This window comes from Chlamydotis macqueenii, chromosome 14 (genome assembly GCF_036417535.1).
Source record: "Chlamydotis macqueenii isolate bChlMac1 chromosome 14, bChlMac1.mat, whole genome shotgun sequence".
Taxonomy (NCBI): domain Eukaryota; kingdom Metazoa; phylum Chordata; class Aves; order Otidiformes; family Otididae; genus Chlamydotis; species Chlamydotis macqueenii.
In genome coordinates, this window is record NC_141569.1 from 19,291,738 (window position 1) to 19,311,673 (window position 19,936).

At 44.5% G+C, this 19,936-nt stretch overlaps 5 protein-coding genes across 15 annotated transcripts in view; 3 read left to right on the plus strand and 2 right to left on the minus strand.

Moving 5' to 3' along the window:
* The window catches only part of SHROOM1 (shroom family member 1), a 45,905-nt gene extending 39,816 nt beyond the window's left edge, over positions 1-6,089 (minus strand). For 2 of the 3 annotated variants that reach the window (XM_086758819.1, XM_086758816.1), the window contains exons 1-3: positions 5,788-6,089; positions 5,390-5,556; positions 4,471-4,539 (exon numbers count right to left, since the gene is read on the minus strand). The gene's annotated coding sequence lies outside the window, so the exon portion shown is untranslated. Of the gene's footprint in view, positions 1-4,470; positions 4,558-5,389; positions 5,557-5,787 lie in introns of all 3 variants that reach the window. The other variant, XM_086758817.1, reaches the window with a different exon arrangement.
* GDF9 (growth differentiation factor 9) lies at positions 661-4,477 on the plus strand. 2 transcript variants are annotated; one of them, XM_010117070.2, is made up of 2 exons: positions 661-1,093; positions 3,184-4,477. In XM_010117070.2, the coding sequence occupies exons 1-2, from the start codon at positions 661-663 to the stop codon at positions 4,134-4,136; spliced, it is 1,386 nt and encodes a 461-aa protein (XP_010115372.1). In that variant the 3' UTR covers positions 4,137-4,477. The 2 variants fall into 2 exon arrangements, with proteins under 2 accessions (XP_010115372.1, XP_086614946.1); XM_086758820.1 differs by having other exon boundaries at positions 3,187-4,477.
* Positions 6,090-6,151: 62 nt separating the features above from the next.
* On the plus strand, positions 6,152-7,710 carry UQCRQ (ubiquinol-cytochrome c reductase complex III subunit VII). Its single transcript, XM_010117069.2, has 2 exons — positions 6,152-6,354; positions 7,490-7,710. The coding sequence occupies exons 1-2, from the start codon at positions 6,201-6,203 to the stop codon at positions 7,582-7,584; spliced, it is 249 nt and encodes an 82-aa protein (XP_010115371.1). The 5' UTR covers positions 6,152-6,200; the 3' UTR covers positions 7,585-7,710.
* Positions 7,711-11,236: 3,526 nt separating this feature from the next.
* On the plus strand, positions 11,237-13,503 carry LEAP2 (liver enriched antimicrobial peptide 2). The gene is made up of 3 exons (XM_010124465.2): positions 11,237-11,709; positions 12,151-12,290; positions 13,219-13,503. Exons 1-3 carry the CDS (start codon positions 11,653-11,655, stop codon positions 13,253-13,255), a joined length of 234 nt encoding a protein of 77 aa, XP_010122767.1. The 5' UTR covers positions 11,237-11,652; the 3' UTR covers positions 13,256-13,503.
* A 105-nt stretch (positions 13,504-13,608) lies between these two features.
* AFF4 (ALF transcription elongation factor 4) overlaps positions 13,609-19,936 on the minus strand; it is a 52,040-nt gene continuing 45,712 nt past the window's right edge. For 7 of the 8 annotated variants that reach the window (XM_086758590.1, XM_086758591.1, XM_086758592.1 and 4 more), the window contains one exon: positions 14,151-19,495. In XM_086758590.1, coding sequence (XP_086614716.1) covers positions 19,377-19,495 — 119 coding nt within the window. In that variant the 3' untranslated portion in view covers positions 14,151-19,376. Of the gene's footprint in view, positions 13,776-14,150; positions 19,496-19,936 lie in introns of those variants that run through there. The other variant, XM_086758594.1, reaches the window with a different exon arrangement.

The following is a 19,936-nucleotide window of genomic DNA, read 5'->3' on the forward strand; positions in this document are numbered from 1 at the left end:
TCACCTACAAGAGTTTCTGAATATTTCTGATGTAATCAAGCACACCCCACCGACATCTGACACTGACTGAAAAAGCACTCTGCTTTTTGGATGCCTTATCTCAGGCTGGAGGTAAATACGTGCTGTGTGCCGGAATTAAAACAAATCCGACGGTGCTGTGGCCGCAGCTACCTCTCTCTCAAGTGGATATTGCTGTCTACAGAGAAGTGAAATGTGAGAAATATGTCAATAGAAAATGAAAAATAGTTTCTTTATTTTTTGTTAGCTTATTATTGCTAAGAGCAATAATATTTAACTGTATATACATTTCTGTAGATAACCATGGATTTAGGCCAATCCTAACCCGTCTCCCCAGCTCCCTCTGGAGGCTGGCACTCACTCTTGTTTTCTAATTTGCCATGCGAAAAAGGTTAACTCTGAGAATAAAGATTTTGTTTACAAGATGCTTTAACGGGCAAAGGCTATAGCCTAACTGCAAACAAGCCTGTGGTTTCAGTAGCCAGCTGCAGATCTTTCTGTTTGGTTTCTAATCAGAAAGAAACCTCCCTCCCATGCCACAGCTGCAACATATATAAGGGATCAGGCTCAGGTACTCTTTTTTTTTTTTCCCTTGAATATTTTAGGGGAGGCATTTTTTTTTGGCTTGCAGTCCTAAAGAGCATGGAGAGCACTTGGAGAATTTGTGTTTGTTTCTATTGCTGCCTTCATTGGCTTTCTTCTAGCATCCAGTGCTCCCCCCACTCCAGGGGCCGTGCTGTCTCTGACAAGACCTCTGGGTTACTGGTAGCTCCTGAGGAGCTCGCTGCCAGTGAGCTAAATCCATTGTTGCGGCTGCCAAAAGGTGTGAGACGTGGATATGCCCTCCTGCCTCCCCTTCTCAAGGTGCTGTCTGACCGGGGACACCAGGACTGGGAAAGCGAGGTCCCCAGGCTACAGCCGGACTCCAGAGCCCTTCGGTACATGAAGAGGCTGTATAAGATGTCTGCTACCAAGGAGGGAATCCCGAAGGCTAGCAAAAGCCACCTCTACAACACTGTTCGACTCTTCACTCCGTGTTCGGAATGCAAACACCGCCACAGGGACCTAATGAAAGGTAGGTGTGGGTGACCTGAGTTGCAGAGGTTAAATGGGGGGGTTTTCCACGTGATCTGTGCTCCCAGCATAAAATAGAAACATCTTATTTTTTTAGAGTTATTCCTATTCTAATCCTGATGGCTCTTCTCTTAAACTGTAGGAGTTTTTCATAACCTGTTTCTCCTGAATGGCATTAGACACAGACTTCTCCCCAGTTCGGGAACTGCCATGCAATGGTACTATGCTGGAGACAATACTGATGTTTCAAGCTGACTCATCTTACTATGAGTCAGAGAAAACTCTACAATCAGTTCTAGGTAAAGTAAGAAAAGCGGAAAAAATGGTTAGGCATAACAGGCATCACGTTTCCTTCTACTGCCCGTCTCAGTTTTGCTTTTTTCAAGGCCATAAAAAGAAAGCAGTGTAATGAGACTTGTAACAAACTGCTGAGAATCCCATTGCAGGACTAATTTTCTCCATGCCTTGTACATTTGCTAGGGAAGAATCACGACCAGAATTTGTGAATATCCCAAAGAGAAGATTAAAATAACTTGTAAATCACGCTCAGGACTGAAAAATTAGCATGGCTGGGCACTCTGGAACTTGCCACGCTTTTCTTAAATGTAGGCTGGTCCCAGCAACAGCAGCTAGAAATCCTTTCTTTCTACTTAAGTGACTGCTGACAAGTGATCTGAGCTCTCTTGGCTTGGACTGGTGCACTTAGAAAGACAGAACCTTAAACACAAAGACCATTCTTGTGCACAGTAACAGCACTTTGAGACGGAGGTTCAGTGAAGAAGTATTCACCGGGGGGGGGGGGAGTTTGACTAAAATTTACTGGCGTAGTATAATCCACTGATCCAGAAATATACTCCCAATTAACAGTGAATCTCATTATTATATATCCTCAACATAGTTATAAAGTCGCAGCCCAAATCTGAAGCAACTTCCTACAAGTTAGGAATTATTGGGGCTATTCAAACTCATGCTTGTAGAAAAATGCATTAATATAGGAAATACGAGTTTAGTAAGGTCTACAGAGTGCCCACCTGATTTCTGATTGTTTGGCCTATGTAAGTTTGAATGCATTTGCTTAAAGCATTTATGTGGTCAAAAATGAACAACTTATAATTTACAGGGGGAAAAAAAAGTGGTGAGCAGTAAAAAAAGCAATATAATAAACTTATGGTATGCCCACGTCTGGAAAACAGGCCAGGAAATGGGTTCATCTGTCTCAAAATAAGATGGAAATTGGAGGAAATGCAAAGAATGACAGAAAATTCTTAACATCAGGGAAAAGATAAGAGTAGTGTATCTTACATGAGAGCTGAATGAGAGAAATATGCATTCGGATAAGATAAGAGTAGTGTATCTTACATGAGAGCTGAATGAGAGAAATATGCATTCGGATAAGATAAGAGTAGTGTATCTTACATGAGAGCTGAATGAGAGAAATATGCATTCGGATAAGATAAGAGTAGTGTATCTTACATGAGAGCTGAATGAGAGAAATATGCATTCGGAATAACTTGGAAGCTCTGGTTCTGCTGCATAAAAGAAAAGCAACGCGACACAGGAAAGTGTTGGGTTTGGTTTTTTTTTTACGTAGTGCTACTATAAATTTATTACTTGCTATTACTCAGACTTGCTGGCAGTTGCTGGTCAAGAGATTTAAATAGGAGAAGATATACGAGTAGGAGGAATTACTAGAGCTAATGCTAAAAAGCTCTGAAAGCATTCACTTCAAACCTTTAGCTATTTCATTTCATGGCTTGTATTATCTGAAGTGTGTAGTTTCTGTTTCCCCATATCAACACTGAAAAGACAACTGCTAACTTCCCCCTGTACTGTTTTGTTTGTTTGTTTTTTAATTAAATGAATTCTAATACCTCTTAAAAACTTGGATTTTCTTGGTTTTGCAGTCTTTACTTTTAAAACTTATGTTCCTGACCAAAGCAGAAAGTCCATGTAATAAAAGTAAGGGAGGGCATCTAAATCAGCTTCTGCTGCTGAATTATTTCTGCTTATCCATGACGTGACAGTATTTATGTCTAGGTGGAAAATTAAGATGCACTAACTAACTCCAGAAGGTTTTGTTTCCCTTCTCAGGAGACGTTCACTCGGTGGATTTACTCTTCAACCTGGATCGTGTTACTGCTCTAGAGCACTTACTGAAGTCTGTTCTGCTCTATTCCTTTGACACATCAGTTCCCATTCCTTCTTCCATTACGTGCACGTGCCATTTGTCTGCTAAGGAGCATGACTTGTCCAGCCAAGTATGTCCCAGCATTTCACACTCCATAGCTTTTAGCCTACACTTTGAAGTGAGAAAACGCAAGTGGGTAGAGATTGATGTGACTTCTTTTCTCCAGCCTCTAATTGCTACCAACAGGAGGAATATTCATATGGCTGTGAACTTCACTTGTCTGATGGGTGATCCACAACAGAACACTAAACTGGAAAATCCCATTAACGTGGCACTGGTTCCCCCTTCTCTTCTTCTTTATCTGAACGATACCAGTGAGCAAGCTTATCACAGGTGGAACTCACTTAGACACAGAAGGAAAAGCCCAGTGCGGCCCAGGCAAAGGAACAGTCCGCGTGTTGATCCTACGGGTGACAGAGGAAAAGAGAATTCACGGGGTAAAAGGGCCTCTCGACAGCGAAGAGATGGGAATCTGAAAGAAGCACCAGTGACCCCGCCTTATAATTTGAGCGAGTATTTCAAACAATTTCTGTTCCCTCAAAACGAGTGCGAGCTTCACAACTTCCGTCTAAGCTTCAGCCAACTAAAATGGGACAGATGGATCATAGCACCGCACAGGTACAGCCCTCAGTACTGCAAAGGCGACTGCCCGCGGGTCGTCGGGCACCGGTACGGCTCCCCGGTGCACACGATGGTGCAGAACATCATATACGAGAAACTGGACCCCTCTGTTCCCAAGCCCTCCTGCGTTCCTGCCGAATACAGCCCGCTGAGTGTCCTGACCATAGAGCCCGACGGCTCCATAGTCTACAAAGAGTACGAAGATATGATAGCTACCAAGTGCACGTGTCGGTAGTGGGTGAACTGTGACTGGTTTTACTCTGGGTTTGGGTATTTTTGCGTTCTCAAAGTATCTGCAGCTGTAATCACTGGAACAGTGTGTGTGTGATTCTAATAGCTCTATAAAATCGCTCAGGATTTCGTGTGGAGTTAGTAGAAGGTGTTTGCATCATAGCACTTATTTTTGTAGCCACTCAGCCTTTCTAGAATGTGAAATTATATGTAAATAATAGCTTTTTATAGGAATGATTTTGCATTTAATATGTGGAAAAGGTTTCAACTACCAGATGTCTATTTTAAGCTGTTTTGTTATTGATGTAAAAAAAGAAATAAATGCCTGCCATGCATACCACTTGCACTCAGTGCCTGCTCGTCTTCCTCTGTGTAAAGAAATCTTGTGTAACATCTCCAGCAAGTGCCTAGGAAGAGAGGAAAGTCTTTAATGTTAAAATTACTCTCTCAATTTTTCACTCTTTTTTTTCCCTACAACACTTCTGGCTTCCCCAGGCACGAAGGTGACTCTTCCTCACAGTTCTGTAAAAAGTTACAAGGTTGTCTTGCTTTTCTCTTGGGTCTTTGGGCTTTCTCACCAACGGGTGGTAAGAATTTCAGGAGAGCTGTGCGGTAACTTGTGGAGACTTAACTCACTGGACTACTTGAGCAAGAACCAGCACCAGCTTATGGGTAAGCTGTTAAAACCAGAAAGGGGTGATCCAGCTCAAGAACAAATCGTGAGCTCCTCGTGGGGTGAGGGCACAGGATCCTACAGGTGGAGCCACACTGCCACTTGCTTCTGAATTACAAAGAAATAGTCAATGCTGTCGGGTTAAAAAAAAAAAAAAAAAGGCTTTTAGAAGCCTATTCTATTAGCTTATTTAAACACTGTTAAATTGGTTTAGTAGTCTGAAAATGGGGAGTTATGGCCTCACTTCCTCTCCCAATAAAACTGTAGGTAACAATTCTATATGCTTTCAAACCGATTTTTTACTATGATTGATTTATTTTCTCCTAGCCTTTTCTAGTTTTATGAATTTTGCCAAAACTGCTGCTTTGAAGCTGAGGACCCAAGCTAAGGGAGCTTTAGATGGGGCTCGCGCACACACACACAAAAAAACAGCTTTGGTGGGGAATTTTTTTTTTTTTTTTTCTAATAGAAGGATGTGAAACAGCACTATCTTTTCAAAACTTGCTAAGAACAGCCTTTACCATGATGACTTGCTAATGCATTGATACATAAATACCTTCACTTTACACAATAAGCCACCTAACCTTAGATCCTGAGCTGTGCGATTGCAGGGGGCTTGCCCTGGGGCTGGGAGTTTGGCACGGCAGGGACAGGATGGCACCCGCGGGAACCGTGTGTGGCTTTACGTTCCGGTGCCGACGGTTCAGCTCCTCGCCGTGAGCCGGTCAGTGTCCTCCGAGCTCCATGTTCTCTGCAGAGATGCAATACACTCTGGCTAACAATCACAGAAATTCTTTCAAAATTAAGTCTCCTGTCATTTGCGGGTTGGAGTAGATGACCTTTAAAGGCCCCTTCCAACCCAAAACATTCTATGGTGCTATAACTTAAATCAAGTCTCACGTCATTCAAGACAAAGGGCTGAAGCCAAGCTAAAGAAACGGCATTTTTGGATCAGCTACAAGCAGTTTCATAAACACATCACCTCAATAATGCGTTAAAAGCTGAAGGCGCATTCCCCAGGGCGGATTTACGCCGCTACACCGCCTTCGGCGATATTTATTTTATTAATAATTTCCAAGGCCTCTTGCTGCAGAAAGCCGCAAAACTGCGGCCTTTTGTTGGTAAAATGAGGGGATTTTTTTTTTTTTTTTGTAAGCGTTCCTGTAAGGCGCTCACTAAACAAAGCCTTTGAAAGTCAGGGGAAACGCTACGGGGATTAAATTATTGTAATTGTATTAAATAAAGTGATTTTATAGTGAAAACAGAAACGGGTGATTGACAACAAGGCCGCCGTCCCGCCCCGGAAGCGGAAGCGGCATCTACGATGCCGCTTCCGCTTCCGGGGCGGAACGGCGGCAAAGGCGTTTTCGTGAAGAAGGTGACACCCCGGCAGCCATGGGCCTTCATTTCGGGAATTTAGCGAGGGTTCGCCATGTCATCACCTACAGCCTGTCGCCTTTCGAGCAGCGAGCTTTCCCCAACGTTATCTCGCAGGGGCTGCCCAACATCTGGCGGCGTTTCAGCTCCCAGGTCTTCAAGGTGGTGCCCCGTGAGTAGCCCGGGATAGGCCTGAAGGCCTCATTCCTCCCTTTTTTTTTTTTTTTTTTTCTTCTTTTCCCTTCAATATCGCCGTTCTGGGGCTTAGGGGTCTGTGTAACGGTGGTTTTGTGTAACGCTGTCTCATGTCACAGAAGCCCGGTGCTGATCTCAGTGCGAGTTATTGCATCCCAGGACGGTTTGGGTGGGAAGGGGCCGTTAAAACCCACCCAGTCCCACCCCCCTGCACGGAGCAGGGACATCTCCAACCAGATCAGGTTGCTCAGAGCCCCGTCCAACCCAGCCCTGAGTGTTTCCAGGGATGGGGCATCCACCACCTCTCCCTCACCACCCTCATCATAAAACAAAATTCCACATTTATCTCATCTAAATCTCCCCTCTTCCAGTTGACAACCGTTACCCCTCGTCCTATCACACCATTTTCTCCCCATCTTTCCTCTCATCAGCCCCCTGTAGGTACTGGGTCATCTACTACACGGCTGCTGCCATTGCATTTATGACGGGTGTATGTCTAGAGCGTGTGTGTGCGTGCAGAAATGTCTGTTTGTGTCTTTAAATTATTAGATTTCTCTAGTACTCACAAGCAGCAGTGAGCAGGCTGTCTCATCCATTGAAATCATGTAAATTTTTTCCTTTAAAACCTAGAAATTGACCTTTGTTTCTCAAGAAGGGGGGGGGTGATTTAACTGGAACAGTTACAGCTGGTTTCCTGCATTGTAGTCAACACATTTCTGAGTTCATAATAATTAGCTTAAGGGCGTATTTTGTTCAATTTCCAGAAAACATTTATATTGGAACACTGGCCCAGGGTGCCCAGGGAGGCGGTGGATGCCCCATCCCTGGAAACATTCCAGGCCAGGTTGGCCGGGGCTGTGAGCAACCTGATCTGGTTGGGGATGTCCCTGCCCCTTGCAGGGGGGTGGGACTGGGTGGGCTTTGAAGGTCCCTTCCCACCCAAACCATCCTGGGATTTGATGATATTACTGTGAATAAATAAATAGATAAAAGTTGAACACTGCCAGTTTAATTTCAGTGCTCCAGGCCAGGCTGGACAGGGCTCTGGGTGACGTGCCCAGGGCGGGGGGGTTGGAACGAGATGATCTGTGAGTGTCCCCTTTCCTTTGCAGCCTTTGTGGGAGCCTATCTGCTTTACTCCTGGGGAATGCAAGAATTTGAGAGGCTAAAGAGGAAGAACCCCGCTGACTACGAAAACGACCAGTAATCCAGTTATTAAGGCGATTGGTACCTCACTGTTATCGGCTTGGCGTTGCTAAGCTTGCTCGCGTGACTAGACCGGTATTAAGAAAGAGCTAAGTCACGCCTAATAAAGCTTAACTTTGCCCTGTCACTTGGTGTGAAATCTGTCTCTTGCGATGGTTAAGGGGGTAGCATCAGACCTCCGCCTGGTCCGCTCTGCGCAGCAATGACCCGGCTGAGGTGCTGTGCGCTCAAACTCTCTTACATCACAGCGTTTCCAGCCTCCTCTGACTCCTGGTTCTTTGAAACGACCGTAGTGAGGGCTGCCTGCAGCTAGCGATGATTTGAAATAACGGCTCAGAGGTAAGCTGGTTGCTTCCTTTGTCTCTCCATCGCTGGCCGCTGCTTCTTCAGCTGTGAAAAGCAAATTGGCCACCGGATGTGGTACGGACCAGAGGCGCGCGAGCTGGCTGATGGCTCAGGATGGAACATGGGCTGCGACCTCTGCACCGAGGCTCTGCCTTCCCAAGGAGCCACGTGCTGAAGGCGTGGGGCAGCGGGTGCCAGCTGCAGACAGAGGTTTCGTCTTGATGTAAGAAAGGAATTTTTTACTGTGGGAACGATCGTCCCCTCCCCAGGGACGCGGTGCAGCCCCCACCGCTGCAGGTTTTCAGGATGCGGGAGGACAGGGTGCTGGGTACCTGCGTCTGGGTCCCTGCCCGCGCAAGGCTGGAGCAGAGCCTTTCGAGGTCCCTTCCCACCTGGGCCGTTCTATGGTTCTGTGATTGTAATTACTTGGTTATCATATTAATTAATGTCAATCAGATGACTAACGGCAGCTCTGGTACGTGATTAGTGTTAATAGGCTGGATTAGAAGCTTCTTGGAAACTACCAGGAGAAACAAGACTGCTTAATACCTGAAGATGATGTAAAAAAATTGCTACTAGTAAAGTCACTTCAGTCCGTGACAAAGAAATTCACCCTGAGGCTCTAAGAATATAAGCAAGCTCTCCTGTTCCAAGTCCTGAACAGCTGCCTGGTTGCTTTATCCTTTTTTTTTTTCTCATTTCAGTCTTCAGCTGACTGTCTCAAGCTCATACCCTGAGCAAAGCAACGCGTTTATCTCCCTGTCGTTTATCTCCGAGCTATTCCGGTGGCTGGTACGGAGACCTTATCTTACCCTCAGGGCGGGAGTTCCCTGCCTTCTCTGTGTGCTCAGGGCTGGGCTGTCTGGAAGACAAAGATGCTCAGTCTCCCAGTTGGGGAAGGTGGGGGGTATGGTTGTACGCGTGCAATTTCTGTACCTGAACGCTTTGTTCTCTCAGGGCTCTTAACCTGCGCTTAAAAAGCACTCAAGACTAAGCTCAGTCTCAGAGCTGTTCCTGCCGCTCCTGTCTTCACTCCCAGCACAGTCTGGGGCTGGCATAGCCAGGGGTAACACGAGTCATCCAGCACTGCAAGTTGTGCCAAAAATGTTCAGGGCTTAAATTTAACTCGGCATTTCAGTTCATTGGCATTTTCTAGGCAGCTTAAGCAAGCAGGGAGCAACAAACTGGCTACTGTGATTGCGAGAGCTGGCAAAGACGGCGAGAGGCAGACTTTATTCAAAACGTTTATGTGTCTGGCTTATTTACCCTCCAGGAGCGCCCACGGCAGCTGATGGGCAGCCTAAATGGTACACGTGCAAGCTTCTGCAGTGGTCGCTTCAGGAAACGCTTGGTTTTCGATGCATTTCGTCTCGGCAGCTCTGCTGAAGGCGAGCCGCTCGCGCCTGTCTCTTTGATGAGGTCTCTGCCCCCATTCACAGACAGCTGAACTCCAACCCAGCTGACAGACAGCTGTAAACAGTGCGGCACCTTCCCCGCAGCCGGTGATCGCTCACCCGCGGCACCGCAGCCCTGCGTCCGCTCGGGCAGCGGCCCAGCCCGGTTGCAGCGTCAGCAGACCGGGCCTCCTCACCTTTGGCTCCGCCGCCGGGCTGTCACAGCTGCGCCGCACCGTCCGTCGGCTCCGCTGCCCCTGCGCCGGCTCAGCCCGCCGGGCAAGGGGCCAGGCGCAGAACCTGTTATCAGCAGGGCCGGCTGCTGCTGGACATGAGGCACTCAGGAGCGCGGTGTCTCAGGATCGGAACAAAGTGTTTGAGAATTTCTCAGTCATCTGATTGATTTCTGCTCTCCCTTTGCTAATTGGGACAAAAAGTCTTCTCACAAAGTACCAGGCTCACCTAGCCAAAAAAGCTGAGAAACGCCGACTTAGAGAGGGCGCTGCTGTCAGAGTTGAAAGAGCTGTCGTTTCAAATCCCGTGCTCCACAGATGAAGACTGCTGCTGCTGCCTCATTTTCCTCTCTCTGTTCCGTACTGGTGCCTAGTGGAAACAGCAGAGGTGAGAACTCAGATGCATGTAAAGAAAGGACTTAATGGGAAAAACAATTCAGAAATTCACAGCCAAATGTGAAGGAAACTTCTAAGTTCAGCTATTTGGTGTGCCAAGATGCACTGCTCCCTTTCCTTGCCTTCGTAAGGCCCAGGAAGGTGAAATAATGAAGGGTTTTGATTCCTCCTCCCGGGGAAGAAAGTCAAACAGGGCAGAGGAAGGAGGGTAAGAACCACCCTAGGAAAGGAACAAATTTTCCAACAGTGGCTGTAGACAATTTGCTGGGAAGGGGTTTTATTTAATCCCAGGGAAAGCTGGGCTGAGGGATAATCATCTGCAGCCAGGAACCTGACAACATGGCGTTATCTCAATCCAAGTAACTCGCCATCCACGCTGGCACCTGTGCGATCACCGAACACGGCAGCCTGTTACAGCCAGATCTGTACTCACAACTTAGCTAAAACACAGTTCACTGTTTTATACAGTATCCTCCTCCCTGAAGTAACTTAAAACCCTGTGCTCCAAAACCTACCCCTGCTTGACCCGTGCAAGGTGGCACGCTGTCTGTGTCACTCTGCAATCTCCAAAGTCTTGCACCTGGCAGATGGGCATACGGGGGACAGGCGTGGGAGGCAGACGCACATCACCTCACGAGTGAGGAGGAGCGGCGAGTACCAGCAAGGTCCCTTTACAGACCGGTGATCTTGGACGTGCGCTTCTCCCACTTGTCCTGGTGCTCATAAGCTGAGAGCATTACAGAGAAGATGAGAGGTAATAGCTCTTCTTAAACATTTTCTCTAGACTGTTGCAATCTCATTTCACAATGGAAAAAAATCAAGATTCCTCTTAATTACAAACTGCCCATCCACATCAGTGGGAGCTGCTGGCACCTTTCAGGAGACTGATCATGAGTCAGGCTGCAAGGGACAGAGGCAGGCCGGAGCAGACAGCTCAGCTGCAGAAACCACGGTCCTGCCACGTGGAGCGACTCGGCTCCAGGAAACTCTTACAGCAGCCTCTTCCACTTCGGGGATTAGCTATCCAGAGATTACCATCTTTAACGACACAGTAGCAGACCACTTCTTCCAAGGATCCTATTTATCATGCATAACATACTTTTTACTTTCCAAACCCATCTGAGAAGTATTACATCTGCTTTTTAAGTACCCTGTGCGTGGAGAGGAAGGTTAAGTAACTTCCTCATCATTCTTTCATGTACCAAGAAGGAGGCACAGAATCAAAAGCATGCTCCTCTGCTCCGAAGAGCTCGGTAAGACAATGCTTAACCCCCAGCTGACGCCGCTGCACACACCGTGAACGTCAGGGAAGTTAAATAAGGTTATGGCTTTTGATCCATACCAACCACCCTTTTGCTTGTGAATGCAGCGCGCAGTTCTGGTAACTTGTTAGGTAGGATTTAAAAAAAGGAACAGTTGGCATGACTGGTAAGCTGGCCAGACAAAGTACAAGTGGAAGGAGAGTAAATCATTAGCTAGACAGACAGGCCTTGAACCAGATCACTTCAGCAGATGCTAACTTAGTAATTCCCTCTTGCTCCGAAACGAACTTTGTTCCTGTAACGACTGACAGAGCTGATGCAACGATAAGAGAAAGAAGTCTATAAAAATCTAGCTGAAGCCTGGGAAGTTCTATTTGGGGCTCTTCCTCCTCCACCCGAGGCTGGTCCTGCGGTCGAAGTGACAGCTCTCACTGTGAAGATGCACTGTTGGAAAGTGATGGCAGTCTTTCTGCTCTGCTCACTGCTGCTCAGCCAGGTAAAGAGATAACTGTTTAACATGCTGTCGTAGTTCAGCCCCGATCGGGACCAGTTCAAACTGTTGGGCAGTTAATAAAAACTGTTAGTTACCCAGAAGAGTAACTGGCAGGAGTTAGAGGTGACAGTAGAGCTCTTTTAGAGGATTCAGCATTATAAAAAAGTAGGGTAACTGCCAGGGAATACTGGGTTACTCTGAGACATAACTCAGCAAGTAATTCTGCTTTCCCTCCCAAGAAGATTAAAAACCATAGTTAATTTTCATATTTCTTACTTCTTTGGGGCTAGGATACAAGCAATTATACTTTAACCGAGCATGCTATGATCTGAAAATGAGAAAGGTTTAAAGTTCTTCACGTAAGACTATGGACCTCCGCATCAGAGTGACCAAGCGCCTACAGTCGCTGCGTGCTCTGACAGTCGCGCTGCAACTCTGTTCCAGACACACTGCACTTCTCTGTGCCAGCGCCAGCCTCGGCTCTCCAGACACAGGCGGATGACCCCGTTCTGGAGAGGAGTCTCGCTGAGACCCATCGGAGCCTCCTGCAGGGATAACAGCGAATGCATCACAATGCTGTGCAGGTAACAAATCCTCAATGTTCAGGCTCAGCAGCACTTGGTATTCTATTATGTAGAGGAAGTTCCCGCTTATTCTCACTCAAAAGAGATATGGAGTTAATTCTGTGCATAAAAAAGATACCAGGAATAGGGATGGGGCAATAGATTTAGACCTCTTTTGTAAGCAATGCAAGCAGAGCGGGGTCCAAGTGCCCTTGGTTATAAGCCTTAGTCCTTCCTGGCAACCCCAGATAACCTGTCTTTTCCAAAAAGAACACAGGATTCTAGACAGCTGTCAGGTAATGACTTAGACACCTTAAGATTAATCCTTCTTACAGACAACACTGTTCACTTTAAAGCATATATTAAAAGCAGCATCTTAGCGTAAATTAATCACTTTAAGGTGATTACTTAAGCTCATAGTTTAAAAGACAGCTAAAATATCAAGAGACATTTAGTTCTCGTGAACACTAGACATGAGCAAACTGCCCAACTATATATAGTTAAATTGATTAATTAAAATTACTACTTAGTGACTGAAACCTGATTTTGTGTGGCACCTACTCTATACATACCAGAGCGCAGAGTCAGGGCAGAATATCTCCATTTCCTACTCTAGGTCAATGTAATAGGACAGGGCAGTTGGGCTGGTATTTTGCAGGCGTTTGAAATGCATCATTTGGTGCAATTTCCACACCGCAGCCTGACCATAGAGCCCTGGGTAACATGCATTTTGGAGCTGTTACGCAACACAAGACATAAAACAAATCAAGACAAACTGAATAGAGTTAGAGGTGAATACAGTGCACATGGCTCCCCGAGCTGAATACCAGCACTGTTGCAACGGCTGGGTAAGAGGAGCGCTGCTAAGGATGTACCTGAGGCTGCGTGTCCGCGCCCTGCACAGCTGGCGGTCCGAGCTGTCGGTGCCTGACCAGGCTTTGTTTTCCAGGAAGAACCGCTGTTTCCTCAAAACAGCCGCCGAGTGACCTGTCACGACGAAGAACACCCATCACTGACTGCTAACAACGTTCTACCCTACTTGTGAAATATTTATTGACCGTTCAAAAGCTAGGACAGTGAATCCAGCAGCAAGTGTATTTAACATTGCTGTCATACGAACTGATAAAAGGACTTCAAAGAGCTTGAGAGCATTTCCTAAGCAGCTGTACCTCTGCAGCACACGCGTCAGGATGCCTCTGGCCAACCAAGCTCAATAAAAGGACTCTGCATCTTGTGTTCGTTTTGGGGTTTGTTTTTTTTTTGTAACGGTGCTTGTTTTTTTTTTTAAGGTGTGAATTAAAAATTTATTTTCAGCAAACCTTGGTTTTCCTTGCATCCTGTGAGCAAAGTGTACGGTGAGTGCACATCGGGTGCTTCAAGGAGTGCTTACTTCAAACTAGACTTAGGACATTTATCCTTCAACCCGGCAAGCGCGTAAAGCAGATCACGCTTCCACTTCATTTCAGTCTCAACAGCTCAACTCTTATCAGCACCTCAGATAAAGCCCTGTTAGAAAAAGGGAGCAAACCAACTGATAATACTGATAGCATACATCCAGTGATAACTGGAAGGAAATGCATATATTTTTAATTACTTCTAATCAAATTTACTTAAATAAATATCCTGGACTAACTTTTGCCACAGAAGTACTTACTATTTTAAAATAAATCGATGAAAACTCAGTTTTGGCCACGTTAACTTGGAAGGCTAAGAGGAAGAAAGCCACTGTTGATTAGACAAGTGTCAACAAGCCTGGCACACAAATCCCGAATGCTCTTTTCCTTTGTTACATACAGAGCTCTAGGATCAAAATGGAAAACTCTGCTTAAAAATGCAATACCAGGGAGGAGAATGCCCATGCAACAGATACAAGCACAGTGCTTTTGAAGTTTAATACAGAAAATCTATTTGATATTTATTAAACTTAGTTTCTCCAGTTACAGTTTTGCATTGTACAAAGCATTTTAATGACACAGTAGTTAAAAAGATCTTTACAAATTGAAATGTGATACCCTTTTCTCCAAATATTTTAATTGCCATAAATTTGTTTAAAAATACACATTAAACGCATGTTTCAGACACTAAACTTTCTATAATCTCAATACCACAAAATACATAGAATATACTATACAGATGTGGAAAAAATCTAGTTAGTATATAATACTTTGCTCACCATTAACAGCTTTATTACGTGAAATGCACATACTGACTTAGAAATCCTAATTCTGAGCCCCAAAGTACCCTTTGAAATTTCAAATGTATTGCAACAAATAAAATCACAGTTTGTTTTTTTTCTTTTAGGTTTTGGTTGAAGACAGATGCCGAAATATTTTGACAGAAACAAAATGTAACACGTGGACTTGTCATGTACAAAGCACAGGACAGAGACATCCCGTTAGTTACTAACAGTACCTTTCTGTATGATTCGTAAGGGCTTCATTTATAAGTGACAGGTTAAAAGTTACCTTCCCCCACCCACCAGCCCTCCCCCAAAAGAAAAAACCCTTCTTCACCAAATAATAATTTCAAATAAGATAAAGGATTTTTAATAAATATATAAGCACTTTATCCTCCATATACAAAATTTCTTAAAACAATTTAAAAGGGGGACCAGATACAAATGTCAGGAACTGTGCTTGCAAAAGTCATGCCTGGTCCTTAGAGTTGAGCGTTCAGATGTGTAATGCCAGCGCAGCCAGAAAGAAACGCTGCAGAACTGCGCACCCAGCCACCTCAACGATTCGGGTTGCATATAAAAACCGAGGACAGGGAACACCGCATCCCACTTCGCCCACACCAGCTCCGTCAGCACGTGTGGAGAGTCACACCGGGAACGGGTAACACTGCCGTTAAGTTTCCAGAGGAAATTAAGACGGGTGAAGCATTTATGTAAAGATAGGCTACAGGCTGTACCACAGCATTTCAAATTGCTCCGTACGGCGTACTCGAGAGAAACGCGGCTGAGCGCTGGCAGAGAGCAGCGCTGCCCGCAAGGCCAACCTCGCACGGAGCAGGCTGCAGCTCTGCCACGCTCCCGCCCAGAGCGGAACTTTACTGACTGACCCTCCCCTCCCTGCCTCCCCCCGCCCCAACACTGCTGCTTCCAAACGGCATCGCGGCAGCGGAGACCAATTCCTCGCAAAGCAACGGAGCCGGACAAACACCACGATTCCCTGATTGCTGGAGTCTACCTAACTTTCCTCCTGAGGAAACACGTCTCCTGGAAGAGGTCTGGATTTGTCTGAGTTGGCTAGCAGAAGCCTTGGCTACCCTTTAGACTGAAAGATGCCTAGGATTAACTTCGTTGCTCGGAAACACAGGGGTTTCCGTAACACTGATTCGTCAGACGGAGTAATTGGATAATTTAAACCCTGACCAAAGTACTTGTCAGAAATGGAAGAATCTGGAAGCTGCTTACTCCCCAATGGGTAATTCAAACTTGACTTGCTCAGGCCCTTTTGTATCTGCCTTAACAGAAACACTGCAGTGACAGCAAATACCTGTTAGGTAAATGAACTATTAAATACAGCAAAGGTAGTCTCTCTTTCCAGTAATCTGCCATTTTGGCAAACTACACAATTATCTGCCTACGGCTTTTTTTACTTGCCCCAGGCAAGCGCTACATTATTCCCATAAAGTACTGACACTGTGTCTTGGGGCCACTCATAAATACATTTCAGGGCATTTTTTTGTTACCACAGCAATCAAGCCTCAGCAATCTAAAGGAATATACATTGCACTCCTGTATAATATGCAAGATTTATCACCAATAAGATGGCGATTCAGCACTCAATAAATAATATATCAATATAGTCAGTTGCACCATAATCTAAAAACAAGTATAACATATACTTTGGACAGACTGAGTTCATATATATATACATATATATTAAAAGACACATACAATACAAATTGCATACTGCCATCAAAAGCCAAGGAGAGCCATCCATGTGCTCTGCTTTATGGCTAATAGTTTCAAATCAAAACAAAATCTCGGGCTGTTTTACTCCGGTGTCCTGAAGAATTGTTCATAATTACAAATGGTTGCACCTTATCGCCTAGGAACCTGCAAGTCTGACCGCAAATTCAAACAGTGTCGATATCTGAGCAAGCCTAGTCTGATTAAGCCATTTTTAAGATTCACCAACTGGGACCACGTTCAGTGAAGGAATTAAAACGACGGCGTTGATATGTATTTAACAGACAGTCATCTAGGGAGTCGTTTAGGAAGCCAGGAGGTAGGGATTCCCTCGTCGTTAGTCACTAGTGCGACCTGCATTGTACCGCAGCAGCGCGCTTCCCCTGCTGCCGTGCGGAGGTACGGAAGGACAGGTTTAGACCATTCGCCTGCACTGGGACCGAGGGATGGAAGCCTATTACGTAGTTTCATTGTTTTTAGCTACGAAATTTGACAAAGTACGTAACTTTTCTCTCAGAAACAATGGTAAATCCCAAATTAAGATATGCTTTTGGAACTGTGAAATTTATCTGTCTGAAATAGCCACAGACGCATAAGGCATTTCTTTTCAACTAACAAGACCACTGCACATCTCCCGTACAGACAGAAGACCCGGGACAGCACTCTAGGGGGTATTTGACTACGAAGCGTACTGTTTAGGTGGGACACTTTCAACCAGGTCAGGTCCACATTTTGACACGATGTAAAAAGTCTTCTGGTTGTCTGAAGACAATTTTTGTTAAGATCCACTGATCTAGGGATAAGCGATACATTTTTAAGAGACCAATTTAGCGTGACACCAAAAGGTATTTGTGGGACTCTAAGTTAAGGAAAAAAAATTCCCAGAGATGAGACCATTCCTGCTAACAGTAATGGTAACTGTGCACAAAGGAGCAAGCCACCAAACAGCCATGCTGGCTAGTGCAGCACTACACAAAAAATATGAACGCAACTTCTACGAAGGTATCTTTTATATAGCGTCAAAAGTGTGCTAGGCACTTTAGAGTATTAAAGGAAAAACAGTTGACAGTGTCCCATGAACCAAGATGGGGAGTTTGAGGGTACAGAGTTCTGTCTCAAACAGCAAACACTAACAGAAACGTGACCTTGCACAGTGATTCAATAAAAAGGACGCTCCAACAGACCTGAAGAGTCAATTCGGCTATCATGGAAAAAGTCACAGGCCTGTTAACCATGTACCAATTCACAGGTAGCAAAGCTTTTCTGGAAGTACAAAACACGCTGGAACGCAAAGGAAGCTCTACGAATATGCAGCTACCTTTTAGTAGGTTACTAATTTGCAAAACTTCTAAACTCTTAAAGCCCATAGGACATACTGCAGTACTAAGTAGCGTAGAATTCTATTCCTTCTCTCGAGGTTGCCGTGATTTTGGCACTTAACTACGACTACAGAAAAAATTTAGTGCAATAATTTTCCTGAACATGCACGTTTGTATCTGGTACAGAATACGGGGTTAAGTGGGAGAGAAAACAAAGCAGCATTCCACATCTCACTCCAGAGGATTCAGAGTTTGACTCTTCAGAAGGAGACCACTGCCATGAGAAGTCAGTTTGTGTGACAGACACGAGTACTTTTAAAAAGGAAATGGAATTTTACCAAAGTACTGCAGAAGACCACTGCATACAGTATACCTGGTCCTGCTGTAAAACATCTTGTAAACAGTTCATAAAATCTTCATCTAAAAGTAAGGCATAAGGCACACCAGACATGTTAGGGGCACTAAGCAATACTGAAAGCAGTAGCATTTGAAACCTTTTACTCAGACAAGCACCTTAGTGGAAAGGTACTTTGGTTTACACTTTTGAGAGCAGTCAACTGCAACTCCACAAACCACTTCTGTTGCACCCAGTCGCTCCCTTGCAAGCGAGTATTACGCTCCATCAGACATTAATGGGACCTTCATTAACACGGGGTAAAATACAAGTTTTAAATCCATTCTGCATCAGAACAGTCAGATAATTTCCCTGTAATAGCAGGCGTGCTCCCACCCCACGATGGCTGTTGCACTGTCATCCTGTAGTGTCCATTACCATCAGACCCTAAAAGGAAAAAATGGACCTCGATTTCTACTTAAGATTCCTGGTTTCTCAGTCAATGGAAAAGATGCAAATGACAGTTCTGGCAGGAACTGAACTACTGTTGGTTTCTGAACCACAAAGTTCACCGATTTCGCAAGTGTCAAAAAATGACAAGCAAGGAAACAAAACCTCTTTTAAAATGAAGAGATGCAAAAAAGCGCAAGATTGTCCTTTTCAGAAACCTTTCCTGTAGGCATCGCACCTATCCGACTGAAGTTCATTCCTACACCATTACTTCGATATTACATTAAATGCAAATTACTGTAATGTTTTGTGATTGTTATAGTGTTAATCGAAGTTCTGAAACTGCCTTGAAAACAATTCAAGCCAGATCCAGCTAAATAATTTTCCATATAAATTTCTTTATAATTCATTTAAATGAAGTATCTTAATACATAGAAGAATATCTGGAACTTTTCTATTTAGTACAAATTCTGCAATAATAAATCTGTAGTTGTCATTCATTAGTTGACTCATAGGCATTAGGCATGAAAAGTATGGTGTCCCTACACGTTAGAACCTATCAACCCTAGTTCCTTTTACAGGCTCTACCAACCACAAGACATTACAGAGTAACAAAGCTCACAAAGTACTTAAATAAAGTGTCTATGTTTAATTTCTGCTAAGTACTCAAAAGGGTAAATTTAGGGAAGAAATAGCTAAAAACTGCCCCAATCCGGGCCTTTCAGAATTAAAATTTAAAAAATTAAAATAAATAGGATTTAAACTGACTATTTATGTATTATGACTGGAATTCCAATGATCTATCCATGACAGATCAGCAAAACTACACTTTTACATGTAGCAAATTTTAAAATATTTAAATAACTTAAAACGGGAATACTGAAGAAGTCCATTAATCAGATGATTTGGGGTTAAAACACAAAACACAGATGAGGATGGGAGACGTGAAAGCATTCCTTGCTCTTAGTGTCAACTAAGCAATGTGTTATGGCAGTCTTCCTTATTGACATGACACAGTGTTGTGGAGATAAATCAGAGGCAGCGAGAAAAACGTGTTCGGTTTTCCATTCCTTCAGTTCAGAATATCACTTGGCATCCAGGCGCAACCAGTGTAATCCCTGACGGGTGTAACGCACTAGGTCTGTCATGATGCTCGAGTTAAAAACCAGAGGGCCCATAACTTTATCCAGTTCAGCAAAGAACTCTAAAACAACAGAAACACAAGTTAAACTCTGCACATGTTTTTATATGGGAAATACTACACCCACCCCCCATCTTTCAGCATGAATCTTTTAGATCAAGATAGACAGAATTAACGAAAGACGGCTGAATGATGGAAGAATAAAGGAAAAAGGTCTTTTCTGACCAATTTCTTTTCTCTTTTTGCAGAAGACTGGTTGATAAGAATAATCAGAGCACAGTTAAACCATTGTAAAACTTCCTTGGTCTTCCCCCTCAAATGTGTGTTTCACTTAAGAATTACAGAGACCGAGATGTACCAAGGTCCTCTTCCTATACTGACCGTTGTACAGGAAATGCAACAAAGGTTTGGTTTTGTTTTGTTTATTTTAAATTAAACACACAGCTGACAGGAAAGATTACATCTCCAGCACCACCTTGACAACCAAGACAACCAGCCCGGGGC

Bases quoted from the DNA above. Each gene is read 5' to 3' on its own strand.
- UQCRQ (XM_010117069.2), top strand. From the start codon at position 6,201: ATGGGCCTTCATTTCGGGAATTTAGCGAGGGTTCGCCATGTCATCACC. The intron at 6,355-7,489 runs GTGAGTAGCCCG...TTTCCTTTGCAG, and splicing joins GGTCTTCAAGGTGGTGCCCC to CCTTTGTGGGAGCCTATCTG.
- GDF9 (XM_010117070.2), top strand. From the start codon at position 661: ATGGAGAGCACTTGGAGAATTTGTGTTTGTTTCTATTGCTGCCTTCAT. The intron at 1,094-3,183 runs GTAGGTGTGGGT...TTCCCTTCTCAG, and splicing joins CCACAGGGACCTAATGAAAG to GAGACGTTCACTCGGTGGAT.
- LEAP2 (XM_010124465.2), top strand. From the start codon at position 11,653: ATGCACTGTTGGAAAGTGATGGCAGTCTTTCTGCTCTGCTCACTGCTG. The intron at 11,710-12,150 runs GTAAAGAGATAA...ACTCTGTTCCAG, and splicing joins GCTCACTGCTGCTCAGCCAG to ACACACTGCACTTCTCTGTG. The intron at 12,291-13,218 runs GTAACAAATCCT...TTTGTTTTCCAG, and splicing joins TGCATCACAATGCTGTGCAG to GAAGAACCGCTGTTTCCTCA.